The 14819-nt window shown below is 46.3% G+C and overlaps 1 protein-coding gene across 3 annotated transcripts in view; it reads right to left on the bottom strand.

Moving 5' to 3' along the window:
* The window catches only part of ZNF236 (zinc finger protein 236), a 1017074-nt gene that overhangs the window by 878522 nt on the left and 123733 nt on the right, over nucleotides 1–14819 (bottom strand). For all 3 annotated transcript variants that reach the window (XM_085606997.1, XM_085606996.1, XM_085606998.1), the window contains exon 5: nucleotides 14024–14148. In XM_085606997.1, the coding sequence (XP_085463123.1) occupies nucleotides 14024–14148 (125 nt within the window). The remainder of the gene's footprint in view (nucleotides 1–14023; nucleotides 14149–14819) is intronic.

Consider the following 14819-nt stretch of genomic DNA (forward strand, 5'->3'; position numbering starts at 1 on the left):
TACCACGGTGCAATTTTAAAATCCTGCTGTGCTTTAAACTTTTACACAGGGACAATAAATAGGCCTCTGAAAGGGCAGGTGATTTTAATGTTTCTTCCTTTTTTAAATGTTGTTTATTTGTTCAAATGCAATAACACCAGTATCGTGAGCAATCCAGCAAATGCAGCATTTTCTTGTAAAGTTGTACAGGTTATTAAAATGGAGTCAAAGCTTTTGTTTGTGGATATTGCTTAACACCATTTGTGCACACACACACATAGCAGAATAATCATTTTAAATCACAGCTTTCTAACAGATGAGAATTAATGCAGTGAGGGTGCCACATTGAGTTGTTCACTCCAAACGCATATTTACCGTTCACCCTGCTGCTTTAGGAACGCAGGGAGCCCATTGTCATTGGTTATAAACAGTCCATAAGACAATCCTATACCTCAGCAGTGATTTGATGTGTCTGTTGTGAGATTACAATTGTTCTATGAGACGTTCCAGTTACTTCAAAGTAAGGTAGCCTGTCTGCTAGGACTGCTGAGAATTCCTAATTTATGCAGCAGTCCCATACTCTGTTCTACAATATGACAATCAGTGGGGCTGTAGCAGGCCTAAGCTTTCATAAATTATGCTACTGTCAACAGGTGGCTGATAAGCCTTCCCAGATATTATGAAAGGGAGTATAACCTGTCCCGGTCAACATTTTCCCCAAAGGCACATGAAGGAGTTAAAAGGGGCTAAGAATCCTGTGATCTGCTAGATTCTTGGCAATATTTCCATCTACTAGGTAATAATGACTAAGCAAGAAGCCCAGATATGATACACTGAACCCGGTCGTTAATTTCTCTAAAACGAAAAGGGGAGTAGCATTTAAACATATGGGAAGGACTTTCAGGGGTAAAGAGCCATCTTTAACAGACGGTATATGTATCCTCTTGTGGTCATCGTGGGGATTGGGATATTTTCGTCTAAAAGTTCCACGATTCATCAACAATTTCTTTATTTAGGTCAGCTATCCATGCCAATATAAACATTTTGGAAAAAATTAGCTTCAAGTTGAATATACAGAACCCGCGTTCTTTTCAGCAGTCTCCAAATCATACTGACTTTGCTTAAAGGATTTTGAATGTCCATTAACATACCAGAGCGCCCAGCTCAGACCTTTCCATTCTCCGAAAGTGGATTCAGGAGCCTGGGTGGGAAGGATTAGTTACTTACCTGTAATCCTAGTTCTCTTCCAGGGGTATCCTCATCAAAGTCCTAAGCATTAGAATATTCCCGCCCATGTGCGGGATCCCGGAAACAGTATATTATATGTGCCCCACATATATATATATTCATACCTATATGTATACACAAGCAATTGCAGCCCATAAACCCTAGAGCTGAACCATGCTGTAAGTAATTTCCACTACACATAAGAGAATAGCATTATAAACATGAGAAACAACATTATAACTTGTTTGGAAACTGTTTTAATGCTTAGAAAACAGCAGAAATTCTTAGAAAACACTGAAAGCATAGGAAGCTCCCAGGCTGCATTGCAAATACCCAGTCTAAAAAGACTGAAAAGCTAACTCATAGCAAAAAACTGACACCGTGCCTTTAAGGCACACCTGATCCCCACCTTCCCATCATGCCTCAGGGGTGGCAGTTAGGTCAGTTGTTCTTTGCGGAGACTGAAAAGTCATGGCACAAAGAAATAATAACCTCTGAAAACTATCACACCTTTGCCCGGGGAGGCGGGAGGGTTGCTTATGACTTTGATGAGGATACCCCTGGAAGAGAACTAGGATTACAGGTAAGTAACTAATCCTTCTTTTCCAGGGGATCCTCATCAATAGTCATAAGCATTAGAATAGAATAGCGAGCCTCACCTCATCCCCCTGCGGGCAAAGGAAAGAAAAACAGAGAGGGAACAGTATGCTCAGATAGACCCAGCTACCCAAACAGGTTCCTCAAGGAGGCTTGGCCTACTTGGGCATCCGCCCTGGAATCGGATTCGAGGCAGTAGTGCCTGGTAAAGGTGTGAACCGATTTCCAAGTGGCCGCCTTGCAGATCTCTGCCATTGGAACGTCATGCAAGAAAGCTACTGTGGCCGCTTTCCCCCTAGTAGAATGAGCCTTAGGGGCCAAAGGTAAGGGCCTTTTCGCCAGCTGGTAGGCTAGGGTAATGCAGGAAACAATCCATCTGGAAATGGATCGTTTAGCCGCTGGGAAGCCTGTTCTCATGGCGCCATAGTTGACAAACAGCTGATCCGTCTTCCTAATGCCTCTGGTACTTGCCAGGTAGAATTTAAGTACCCTCTTGAGGTCTAAGGAGTGGAGCGACCGCTCAGCCGGGGTCGCTGGGTTCGGGAAGAAGGATGGCAGAGAAATGGACTGATTAATATGAAAATCAGACACTACCTTAGGGAGAAAAGATGGATGTGCCCTTAAGACCACTTTGTGCTGGTGAAAAACTGTGTACGGCTCTTTAGTACACAGAGCCTGGATTTCGCTTACTATGCGTGCCGATGTAATGGCTACCAGAAAAGCGGCCTTCCACGACAGATGCTGTAAAGAAGCTTTGTGGATCGGCTCAAAAGGTGGGCCCATCAACTTGGATAACACTAAGTTCAACTCCCACGGAGGAGAAGGGTTTCGAACAGGGGGGTAAACTTTTTTCAACCCCTGCAAGAAGTCCTTGACCACCTGCATCTGGAAAAAAAGAAGGTTGACTGGGAGACCTCCTGTAAGCTGTAATGGCAGACAAATGGACCCTGATGGATGCATACTTCAAGCCTGATCTAGCTAAGTGAAGGAGGTACGGAAGGATGACGTCCTCCTGCCCCTTTGTAGGATTAAGGCGATTCTCCCTACACCAAATGAAGAACCTCTTCCACTTAAACGCATAAGACGCTCTTGTGGAGGGTCGCTTCGCTTCCTTGAGAATATGCATGCAGTCAGGTGGTAGACCTAAATTTCCGTATTGCAGGACCTCAGGAGCCATGCTGTTAAGTTCAGTGAGGGAAGGTTGGGATGCAGAATCCTCCCGCCCATCTTGGACAGCAGGTCCGGCCTGCAAGGCAGCCGCCTGTGAGGTCGAACTGAGCGATGAAGAAGGTCCGGGTACCACCACTGGCGCGGCCAGTCCGGAGCTATGAGGATCATCTTCATGTCGGATCTGAGCAGCTTGGATACCACCTTCGGAATCAGAGGCAGGGGCGGAAAGGCGTAGGCAAATGTCCCGGACCAATCCATCAAAAGAGCATTCCCCCTGGTCCCTGGACGGTGGAATCTGGACGCGAAGGCGTGGCATTTGGAATTTTCGTCGTCTGCAAACAGATCGATGTCTGGACGACCCCAACAACGGAACAGGTCTGCCACCACGTCGTCGTGCAGCACCCAGTCGGGCTGATCTTCGAAGTGCCTGCTGAGTGCGTCTGCCTTGATATTCAACTCCCCTGGAAGGTGCACTGCCACTACCGAGAGGTTCCGGGCGAGCAGCCAGTGCCAGATCGCCTGCGCCTCCAGGGAGAGGGGGCGTGACCGAGTCCCGCCCGGTTTGTTCAGGTAAAACAGTCGTGGTGTTGTCGGTCTGCACCAGGACTGAGTCGGTCTTGATTGCTGGGAGGAACGCCTTTAGAGCAAGGTGGACTGCCCGAAGCTCTAGCATATTTATGTGGTAGCCCTGTTCTTTTGCAGACCACCGACCTTGTATTTGGAGGCACCCCATGTGGGCCCCCCAACCTTGCAGCGATGCATCCGTCACCACCGATTGCACCGGAAGTGGCTGGTGAAACGGGACTCCCACCAACAGATTGTCCTGACGAGTCCACCATGCTAGGGAAGATTTCGCCACCTGGGAGAGAGAGAGATTCGATCTCCCCAACGGCCTGTGGACTGATCCCATTGGTCCTCCAGGGCTTGCTGCAAAGGTCTCATTCGCAGTCTGGCGTTGGGAATTAGAAAAATGCAGGACGCCATGGAACCCAGCAGAGATGCTACCTGCCGGGCTGACGGCCTCCGCATCTGCTGCATAAGCCTGCATTTCCTCATCATTGAAGACAGTCTCTCCCCCGAAGGATACGCTCTTCCCACGCTTGTGTCCAGAACGGAGCCAAGGTAGTGGATGGACTGAGTGGGCTGCTGCACGGACTTTGCCATGTTGACGTGAAGGCCGAGAGCGTGCAACTGTCTCAGACAGATTTGGAAGTCTTTCTTCACCTGCTGCTGGGATGGAGCCTTCAGCAACCAGTCGTCTAGGTACGGGTAGACGAAGAGACCCCGCTTGTGTAGGCAGGCTGCCACCACTGCCATACATTTGGTGAAGACTCGCGGAGCCGACTTGAGTCCGAATGGAAGGACTTTGTACTGGTAATGCTTGCTTCCAACCACAAACCGCAGGTACCTGCGGTGATGTTTCGCTATTGCAATGTGAAAGTACGCATCTTGGAGGTCCACCGAACACATCCAATCCCCGACTTGCAGATGTGGACATATTTGGTGAAGCGCCAACATACGGAACTTCTCCTTGACGATGACTTTGTTTAGGAGACGAAGGTCCAGAATCGGCCGAAACTTGTGCTCTTGATCTTTCTTGGGCACCAGGAAGTACCGGGAGTACACTCCTTTTCCGACCTGCGAAGGAGGAACTCTTGCGATGGCCTGTTTTGCAGAAGGGCCCTCACCTCCTGTTGGAGCAGTTTTAAGTGGTGAGGACGGGACCTCTTTGGCGGGATGTCTCTGGGACGCGCTCGAAAACGTAGCGCATATCCATGACGCAGTATATTCAGCACCCAGCGATCTTTTGTGATGCTGTCCCACTCTGCTAGATGTTGTGACGCACTTCCTCCCACTGGAGTGGGCAACGGCCGTAGAGGAAGCCACAGCTCATGACTTTCCTCCTCTTGTGGTAGTGGAGGACTGTTGCTGGTGTCCACCTCTGCCCCTGCCAGACTTTCCGCCTCGAAACTGCGATTTTCCTTGGGGTTTGCTCTGAGACCACTGAGGGGTTTGAACCCTCTGTTGAGGCCCCTTGCGTTGGGTGGGTCGAAAACGGCGCTTGAATTCCTTTTTCTTCTCCAAGCCCACAGCTTTGAGGGTGTCCAGCTCAGTTTTCATGCGCCCCATCTCCTCATCCGTGTGAGTGCCGAAGAGGGAGTTGCCAGAGAACGGGAGGTTTAAAATCCGTTGCTGTGCGTCTGGCTTGAGCCCTGTCAGCCGCAACCAGGACGACCTCCTGGCGCACACGCCGTGTGTGTAAGAGTGGGCTGAGAGTAGCGCACCCTCCGCCGCTGTGCTAATCGACTGATTAGCCACCAGAGCCCCTTCAGTAACAATCTCCTCAAAGTCCTTTTGGTCCTCCTTGGGGAGCTTGGACTTGAATCGCTCCATCGAGTCCCAGAGAGCCCTATCGTATCTGCCCAGAAGCGACGCCGCGCTGGAGATTTTGAGGGACGCCGCCGCGGAAGAGCAGGCCCTGCGTCCCCAGGAGTCCTGGGTTCTGCTCTCCTTATCTGGAGGAACGGAAGAGGAGGCCGACGCCGTCTGACCCTTTCTTGCAGCTGCCACTATGACGGAGTCCGCAGGCGGGTCCATCTTCACAAAGACGGGGTCAGAGGTAGCTGGCTTGTATTTTTTGAGGATACGAGCCGGAACCGCTTTGACGGTCGCCGGGGTGAGAAAGGTGTCCATGACTGGTTCCATGATTCCTGGGACCAAAGGCAGCAGTGGACGAGAGGCAGACTTCTGGTGAAGTGTTTCAAAAATCACCGACGTGGTGACTTGGGGGACAGACATCTCAATCCCCAGCTTCTGCGCTCCCCGCTGCAACACCTCCTGGTAAGTGTTGATGTCGTCAATGGGCGAGACCCTGGACACTGGGCTGCCCGATAGCGTGAGTGAATAGTCCCTGATGGAGGACCTGGAGGAGGAGGAGAAAGAGGACGATGATGGAGTCCTCCGCTTCCAGGGATGATCACGAGCCCGTGATCCAGATGAACGCCCCTCCCGTCTGGGGGAGCGCGATCTGCGTCGCCTGTCGTCTGGAGACTTCTGACGTGTTGGCCTGGGGGGACTAGCTCTGTCCACAGCCGCCACCAGCCGTTGCAGCGCAGAGTCATGCACTGGGCTGACGTATTCCCGCAGCCTCCTTGTAGCCCCTGAGTCCTGCCAATGACGTGCTGGCAGCAGCCATCTGGGCGACAGATTAATTGTTCCTTGAGTCTGAGGGGAAGACCTACGGGGTTGGCCTGCAGGTTCTCGCAGAATTGCCGGTCGTGGAGATGCCCCTGAGTGAGAGGAGGAATGGCGCGACGCCGACTCTGTCACCAGGACCACCGACCTGTCCGAGGCCTGTCTCGACGTCGAGCGCGGTCTTGACGTCGATCCGTGGCGTCGTCTCCTTTCTCGCCGGGACTCTTCTCTCGACGTCGAACGACGCCTCGATGTGGACCGGCGGCCATGTTCAGTGGGCGAAGAATGCCGCCTCGACGTCGAACGGCGATGTGAAGCCGACGACGGAGGCCCTCTCTCCCTCAACGCCGAACGCCGCGGGGACGCCGGCGGAGATGCTGCCAATCTCGACGTCGGCGCAGATGCCAACCTCGACGCCGAACGCCGCTTGGATGACGACGGCGGAGGATCCTGCTGCCTCGACGTCGAACGCCGATGGAGCCTCGACGACGGAGGGGATCGTGCCCTCGACGACGGAGGGGTGACACTCCTCGACGCCGGTCGTCGCCTGGTTGACGACGGCGGAGGGTCCATGCTCCTCGACGCCGATCGACGTCGAGATGTCGACGGCGGAGGTTCCCTGCTCCTCGACGCCGATCGCCGCTGGGTTGGCGACGGCGGAGGTTCTCTGCTCCTCGACGCCGATCGTCGCCTGGTTGACGACGGCGGAGGTTCCCTGCTCCTCGACGCCGATCGTCGCTAGGTTGACGACGGCGGAGGGGTGGTGTCTCTCGACGCCGAACGTCGCCGGGTTGACGACGGCGGAGAGGCTCTAGATCTCGACGCCGATCGTCGCCGAGCTGACGATGGCGTTCTGGACTTCGACGTCGACGACGTACCTGCTCTCGACGGCGAGCCCGCTGTCGAAAGTCTCTTTTTGGAAACACGACCTACCGGAACATCTTTTCTCAGCGCCGAGCCCGATGCTGAGATGGAAGGACGAGAGGACTTGTTTCTAGATGAATCTCTAGGCCTCTTGGAGCTCTTCCTCACCGGAGATCGGCCTCTGGATGGTTGTGCCAGGCCATAAATGCGAATTCGCTCTCTGTCCTTCAAAGTTCTTTTGGACAGGCTCTGGCAGTGAGTACATGTCTTGGAATCATGATCCTCCGGTAGACACAGGATACAGACCCTATGAGAGTCAGTCCTGGCCTTCTTCTTGCCACAAGCAGGGCAAGGATCGAAAAGAGAAGGCATTTTAAGTTGGAAAAAATGCCCAAAAATGCCTAAAAAAGGCAGCCTCTTACTGACTTAGATGTAAAACGTCGAAGTAAGGGAAAAAACAGTTGAAAAACAGACAATATTTTCTGACAAACTCAGAAAAAAGTGGAGCTCTGTTGCCAGGATCCTTCCAGAAGGAGCCGGAAAGAACAACTGACCTAACTGCCACCCCTGAGGCATGATGGGAAGGTGGGGGTCAGGTGTGCCTTAAAGGCACGGTGTCAGTTTTTTGCTATGCAGCTATGAGTTAGCTTTTCAGTCTTTTTAGACTGGGTATTTGCAATGCAGCCTGGGAGCTTCCTATGCTTTCAGTGTTTTCTAAGAATTTCTGCTGTTTTCTAAGCATTAAAACAGTTTCCAAACAAGTTATAATGTTGTTTCTCATGTTTATAATGCTATTCTCTTATGTGTAGTGGAAATTACTTACAGCATGGTTCAGCTCTAGGGTTTATGGGCTGCAATTGCTTGTGTATACATATAGGTATATATGTATGGATATATATATGTGGGGCACATATAATATACTGTTTCCGGGATCCCGCACATGGGCGGGAATATTCTAATGCTTATGACTATTGATGAGGATCCCCTGGAAGAGAATTCAAAGTTTCCAATGACAGGTGTGAGGAGGCAATACTATTACGATTGCCACTGAATTTGAAGGATGTGCGATGTAGTGATTTTTCCCTCAAACCAGGTTATATATTTTATTGCCATCTATAATAACTTCTTAGGTAAATGGACAATTAAGCTCATTTCAATTGCAAGCCAGTGTTTGTTTTTTCATGAGCTTAACCCCTTGGAAGAGTGCACACAACGGTGTTGCTTAGGTGTCTTTTTCTATATCCTTCACTCCTAAACTACACTCACTTACTTGGGACGGAAAAGTAATGTTGGTGATCCTCAGTCTTTTGTGCATCAAAATGAATTTTGAGAATTTAATCTGAATGACATCCTATAACCAGGGTGAAGACAATAACTTGTTATTCAGCCAAGTAAGTGATATTGTAATAATGCAGCGTTTCATAGCTTGTGGTTAGGTGTATGCCCCAAAACGTAATATTCTCTGCCACTCTTGTAACAGTATCCTGACACACTGCTGGATGTAACAGTTTGGGGTCATACCTAACATATAACATTAAACTTATACTGACTGGCCAAATACTCTGAAAGCTCATGGACTGTAGGCAATCTGAGGTATTGCGAGGATCACTAATGATCTGTCCTGCATGATTCACAGTATGTTATCCCTATGAAAAAGCTATCATGCATTCAGTTGATGATAATATGGTATATGGTCTACAGAAAAAGTATTCTCCTGACATACAGTCCCAACGGCTCCACTGACAAAGTGAAAAATAAATTCGGAGTACCAGATTGGGAAAACAAAGTCAGATAGAATGCATTTCTGAAATATAAAGCCAAATACTTTTTCTATTTGTAAGGGGCAAAAACAGAACACATATCAGTAGTGTCCCTCCATAATTTCATGCTAGTCTTGTGACCATTAACTCTCCATCTTGAAAGTATCCCGATTAAATTAATTTAGAATTTTAGTTTATCAGTTTGGAGTCCCACGCCCTGCCCCACCCCACCTCTCCTCCCCACCTACAGCCTGGGGTGAAATGAACAGTGAAAAGCTATGGAAATATTTTAGATTTGTACTTAACAGAATCTCATTTCAACAGATTTAAAAAATATACCTGCGAGTCATAACTGCAGCCTTTTTCAGTAAAGCTTAACTGTTTGCCGAGTAAATCCAACCTGGAGCTATCAGGCACACAAACCTGACAGTGGACCTGTGATTATCTTTCTAATGTAATACATATCCTAATTGAATCATGCATAACAGTTAGTTTTCCTTTTTGGAGCACTCTGCTGTACATACACAAACTGTTAGCTCTACGGTTAAATTACCATAACGGAAAATAGGTCACCTGATAAATTTTCCTTTCACTTTCTCCCAAACCTCCTCAATCATAATTTTAAAATCCACATATAGCCAACTTCTACATAACTAAGTTATTTGATAGTACATTCCTCACTCCAAAACTCGTTAACAAGTATAAGCAATGATTGGGAAAATATCAAATAAGGGGGCTGCCTCCTACACACCTAGCCACACACTCAACATGTGTAGACGCAAATATTTATAAAAATGTACTGGCTAGAGTAAAACAGCTTTGTGAATCCCTCTTTGGCAGGCATTCAAAAATCAGTCTGGCTATAGATCCCATGACTTTGAGTAAACAATACCAAGCAAAACTATAAAGATGTATGTTTAACCTAAGTGTTGTTCTAGAAGCACACTGTATCACCTTGACGTTAGCTCCAGGCGTACTATACTTTTTTCCCATAATATAAAAGGCAATTGTTCAATAAAGGATAGAAATTGAGATTTGTAATGGAGCATTTACTTTTCTTTCACAAACAAATCCTTCAAGTTCAGAACTTGACCTATGAAATTCCAGAAGGGTACTGTTATTGCAAATCTATTTCACTGGTTTTCACGTCTACTGTAGATCTGCATTCCGGTTTCAGGGTTTTTGAAAAAAGGTTGGAGACAGTCCTCTGACTTATGGTCTTTGGAATGACAAATAAGACTCAATATGGGTTTGTCATTCAAGGAAAACATTGTGGCAATTCCAGTGGAGCTCAAATACTGTAGACCTAATAGAAGAAACAAATGTCATTGAAGAGACCCAAAGATATCTTTCCCCATATTCATACTCCAACCTGGTTAAAGACTGCAAAAATAAAACACTTTTCCTCAAACCTGACCTGGCCCTGGCCGAGGACAGTCAACTCGCTCTGATCCAGAGTCTCTAAGTTGTGGCCTTTTCGCCCTCTCCTGCATCGCTTCTCCTGCTCGAGTTTGTTTGATACACCACCAAATCCATAGACAGAATAAAATAATCTAAAATGAAAGTCACATTTTGATGCATTGTGGGTGTATGATTAACAGGACGATAAGTCACTCTAACTCAACTCATGGTCAATGCCTAGAGTAAATTGTTTGGGTATTTGAAGATCTACTCCCAGGGTGATTATCAGCTCTCAATCCTTCTTGTGGACCAATAAGTAAAAAGGAAAAGAACTCCCATGTCCCTCTTCTCCACAACTACCAACTCTAGGGCCTCTTGTTCAGCAAATGAAGAACTTCCAGATCCAAGAACAAGGAACATGCTGGAAAGCACATCTAGGCAGAACAAGAGTGGCCTGGAGTAGAAGGCAGGAAGGAGAGGGTGTACATCTTTCAGATGAGCTGGATCACCCAACAATCCATCATGATCTGTCTCCCAATTGACGTAAAAATGAAAGAACCGCTTCACTACTGTGGTATGATGGTGTAGAAGGTCTGTGTCAGAGAGGGTTTAAGGCAGCAGAGCCAGGAGAAGATGGTGGAAACTGGAGATGCGGCTACTGCTGGTGACTCTGTCCCCAATGTTCATCCCTGTCCAATAAGAAGCAATACATTCGGATGTTCCGATTGTCTGCAAAGTTTGTAGCTGTGAGGGCTATTCTGCACTGGCTTAACCCTGAAACATTTTATTCTGCTGGTAACACAGCTCCACCGGGGAGAGCGGGTTTAGTGAACTTATGTTGGCTTGGCTGTGTTTTAAATGCTACAGGGACAAGTTTGCTTATTTATAAGTAGCTGCTTACGTGTAAAGGCCATGCCCACGTGGGCAGCCTGAACATCTCCTGCAAAAGTCAGTGAAGTTCATCCAAGCGTGGCAGCAAAAAGTCAAAGCCACAGGACCCTAACCACATCAAGATTTGTTTGTAGGTACCAGGTCATTATTGACCATGAACAAAAAAAAGAATCTATCATGTGTTCAGGGAGACTGGTAATGGCTTTTATGTTTTTTTATAAAGTCTTAGCTGTTAGAGGAGGGAAATCATAGTGGTTTACAGAGTTCAGCATCTTGGAATCTTAATCAAAGGGTCTGTAGGAGCAACGTTTGAGTTCAGCAAGAGTAAGGGATGTCCCCTTCCGGACACGTGTCAAGCACATTAGCATTTTCTAAGTCCATATAAAGACCAGCCTCTAATTTGCAAGAGGAAAGAAGATTATCAGCCTCCAAGCCATTATCCTCAGTGCAGCCACAGTATTTGTTAGGCATAGCAACAGCATCAGAGTCAAATCTAAGAAGTGCCGCCATGCAGGCTATTCTTAGGACCCTAGGGAGGTGCTCAGCAAGAAGGCCATCAACAAAACAGACACAGAGCTTTGCCATTTGAATATCAGCTGCCTTCAAAGGTGCAAGTGGCACCAATGTTTGATACAAGTGTGGCACAAGTGAAGGTACAGAGTGGATGTGGGCCGGTGCCCTGAAAAGCATTGGCATCCTCAGAATTGGCTCGAAGGCTGAAGGCTCAATTTGGCAATTAACTTGCATTAAGGACAGAAATCCTAGCACAGATGGAAAAACTGAGCCACCTTGAAAGTTTGACTTTTCTGGAATGGCCTACCCTATTTCTCTACCAGAGGGCTTGACAATCTGCAAAATGTACAAGGAGCCTATGACTAAATTGGCGTTTGACTTAATGTGAATAACCAACCCTCAGTCAAGGGTGGATACTGCTCGTCAAAATCAGATTATAAGGAGTCTGACAGTAGTTGGGTGCAGCCTTCACTGTTGACAGGCAAAGGCATTTCATCTGTCACAATGAATGAGAAAAGGCCTACCGGCTCTCCCCTGAAAAGCCCTTTAATAGACCTTTAATTGGGGCCCTGGAAGCCCCAAAAGTGAGTGTACAGTGTGTAGAATGTGATAATCTGTTTTGTAACTGGGGAAACAGTCTACAAGGTGAATCATTTCCTGGAGAGGGCATGGTGAGTGCCTTCAGAAAATGGTGCTTCTTTAGGTTATCTTTATTCCTTCCAACAAAGCACAAAAAACTCCACGTTGTTATCCCATTGGCTCAGAACCAGATACATTGTAGCTATCTGGAGAACCTGGGGAAAAACATCCAAACCTTGCCAGTCAGCTGCTCACTTGACAACACAAAAGCTCTCATCCCCATTGGTTAAGAGTCTTAGCAAAAATACAAGACCCTCCTGCTTTTGCTTCGTCAGATCGAGTACATAATAATGTGAGGAGGAGCAGGTTGTTGGAGGGCAGTGTTTACTAAAGCCCCCACATGTCTCCCTGTGGCTGCCTGAGTTTTGGAAGATAACAAAATATTGCCTCTGTTCACCATGACACGAAGTGCCAGCTGACAAGCAGCCAATACACTACAGTGTGGCCTGCCCCAGTAAACTAGAGGTAACATATGCAGTAGAAGCAGTTACTAATGCTGTGCTACCTCCAAATAAAACAAAAGGAATGGTGCGCAGTACGAAACATCACAAAGAAAAAACAGAACTGTGGCTTCAGCTGTTGGGGAGGAGCGATATCTGGGTTTGAAGAAAAAGGAAGCAGGGGAGGGCAATTCCATATAAAAAGGTTTCATAGGAATCAAATAAATGAAATCAAATACTAATTTGGTCTAGCATAACAATTTCAAACCATTGACAGGGTAGTTAACATTTCGATTAACAAAGATCAGGTTCACTTTCATAGATTAAAAAATAGCAGGAGGTTAATTTTTCCAATAATGAATGAAACATGCATGGAATCATCTTAAGGAAGGGTGCCACTGAAGAGCCACAATACCGTGCAGTCAATTTAGCAAGACCTAACCGGATAACTGTTGTATCATCAAAAGGGATAGAGAACTGTGCAAAACATTGAGTTACTAAATCTTGAAGTCAATTGTTGAACCTTCACTTCAAATCTATATTCTGCTGTCCCAATGGTGAGACTGTATTTCCAGTAAGCGCCTCCAATCCTGTCAAACAAATACATTGACAACAACTAGTGTGTTTTAAGAAGTTGGCTATTAAATCAAGTTTCTTGAAGAAGGAAAGAGGAAGAGCAATAACTTATTTTGGATGCTACCTGACAAACAGGACCAGTAGTCGCTGTGCACTGCCTTTGGGAATAGTTTAAACTGCTAATTTGGTCAATCCTGAACTATGTGCAAATTGTCAGACACCGGTCACTAGATCCACACCATCACCCTGGACAGCAAGACTCTGAGCCACTGAAATCTTGGTGCCCTATATCATATTACTGGACTACGACAGGAATCTTATATACTTTACTGGGTTACTTTTGTTTGAATATTGTTGAGCCATCCAGACTCAAAATCATTCAGATATCTAGGGTTACATTCCGCTTAAAGTATTGCAGCATTCCGTCAGGCATCGCTGAACCATTGACAGTGTATAATACATATGTCAATAGTAAACAAGGACATTCATAAAGACTGCAAATTTAAGAATAATACTAGCTAGAGGACGACGTATTCAAGCACCCAGTTTGTTTTAGGATCTTTTAATAACCAGAAGATGGAAGAAAATAAGAGAAATCCTTACTAAACTGAAGTGCAGTAGTACCAGTGGCCTTGAAACACCAGGGATGACAGACCGTGCTCAAGGTGAATACTACTCAATAACTATCTACTGCCCCGAGATGGTGTGGAAAGGTCTCACACTTGTCCCTTAAAAAGGAGTACAATATAAAAATTAATATTGACACCATACCTGTATGTATCCTGACGTGACGAGTTAACTGGCTTGGCTTTTGGAAAGTCTTTCCACAGTGTGGACAGGCATTTGAAAACCTACTCCTGTCAATGTTTCGATTGTATGGTTTTGACCATGGCATCCTGTTAAGAAGAAATGTTTCACACTATTAACTATGTAATCTAAAATGTATTCTTATATATTTAGATTCCATTATTACCTCACTTTCACAAAATTCCCAAAACAAAGAGTTACATTTTGATGAAATATCTAAATGAACATTACCCATGCCAACAAAAATCATAACATTTTACCTGGAAAAATATACCAAGTTTCAATTCTGGATCCAGTATATACAAAAACATGAAATGCAACTAGGTAATAGTAATTGCAATAGAAAATAGTTTATTTATATAAATAGAGGGGAGGGGAGGTGAAAAGTACCTAAATAATGGGTTGTGGTAGTCTTATTTCTACTACGATATGGAGGGAAAAAAGAGGGGGGGACAAAAGAGACGATGAAAACAGAAAAAAAAAATACCCAACTAAATGGGCATTTGTAAGGGAAATGAAAAAGAGGAGGATGTCTGCTCATCTTCAGCCTCAGGGACCATACTTTATGGTGTCTGGAAAAATGAAGAGCTAGATTATTGTAACTTTTGTAACATTGCTTTTTCTAGGTTGCTGAGCTTCTTCACCGTTTCTAGTGATATCTTCCTTCTAAAAATAACACTTCTAATGCAGTTATCAAACCAGCTGCACTTTAAAAAAAAGAAAGAAAGCACAGTCCAAACACCATTTACTATGAGGGTGG

This window comes from Triturus cristatus, chromosome 5_2 (genome assembly GCF_964204655.1).
Source record: "Triturus cristatus chromosome 5_2, aTriCri1.1, whole genome shotgun sequence".
In the NCBI taxonomy this organism is placed as follows: Eukaryota; Metazoa; Chordata; class Amphibia; order Caudata; family Salamandridae; genus Triturus; species Triturus cristatus.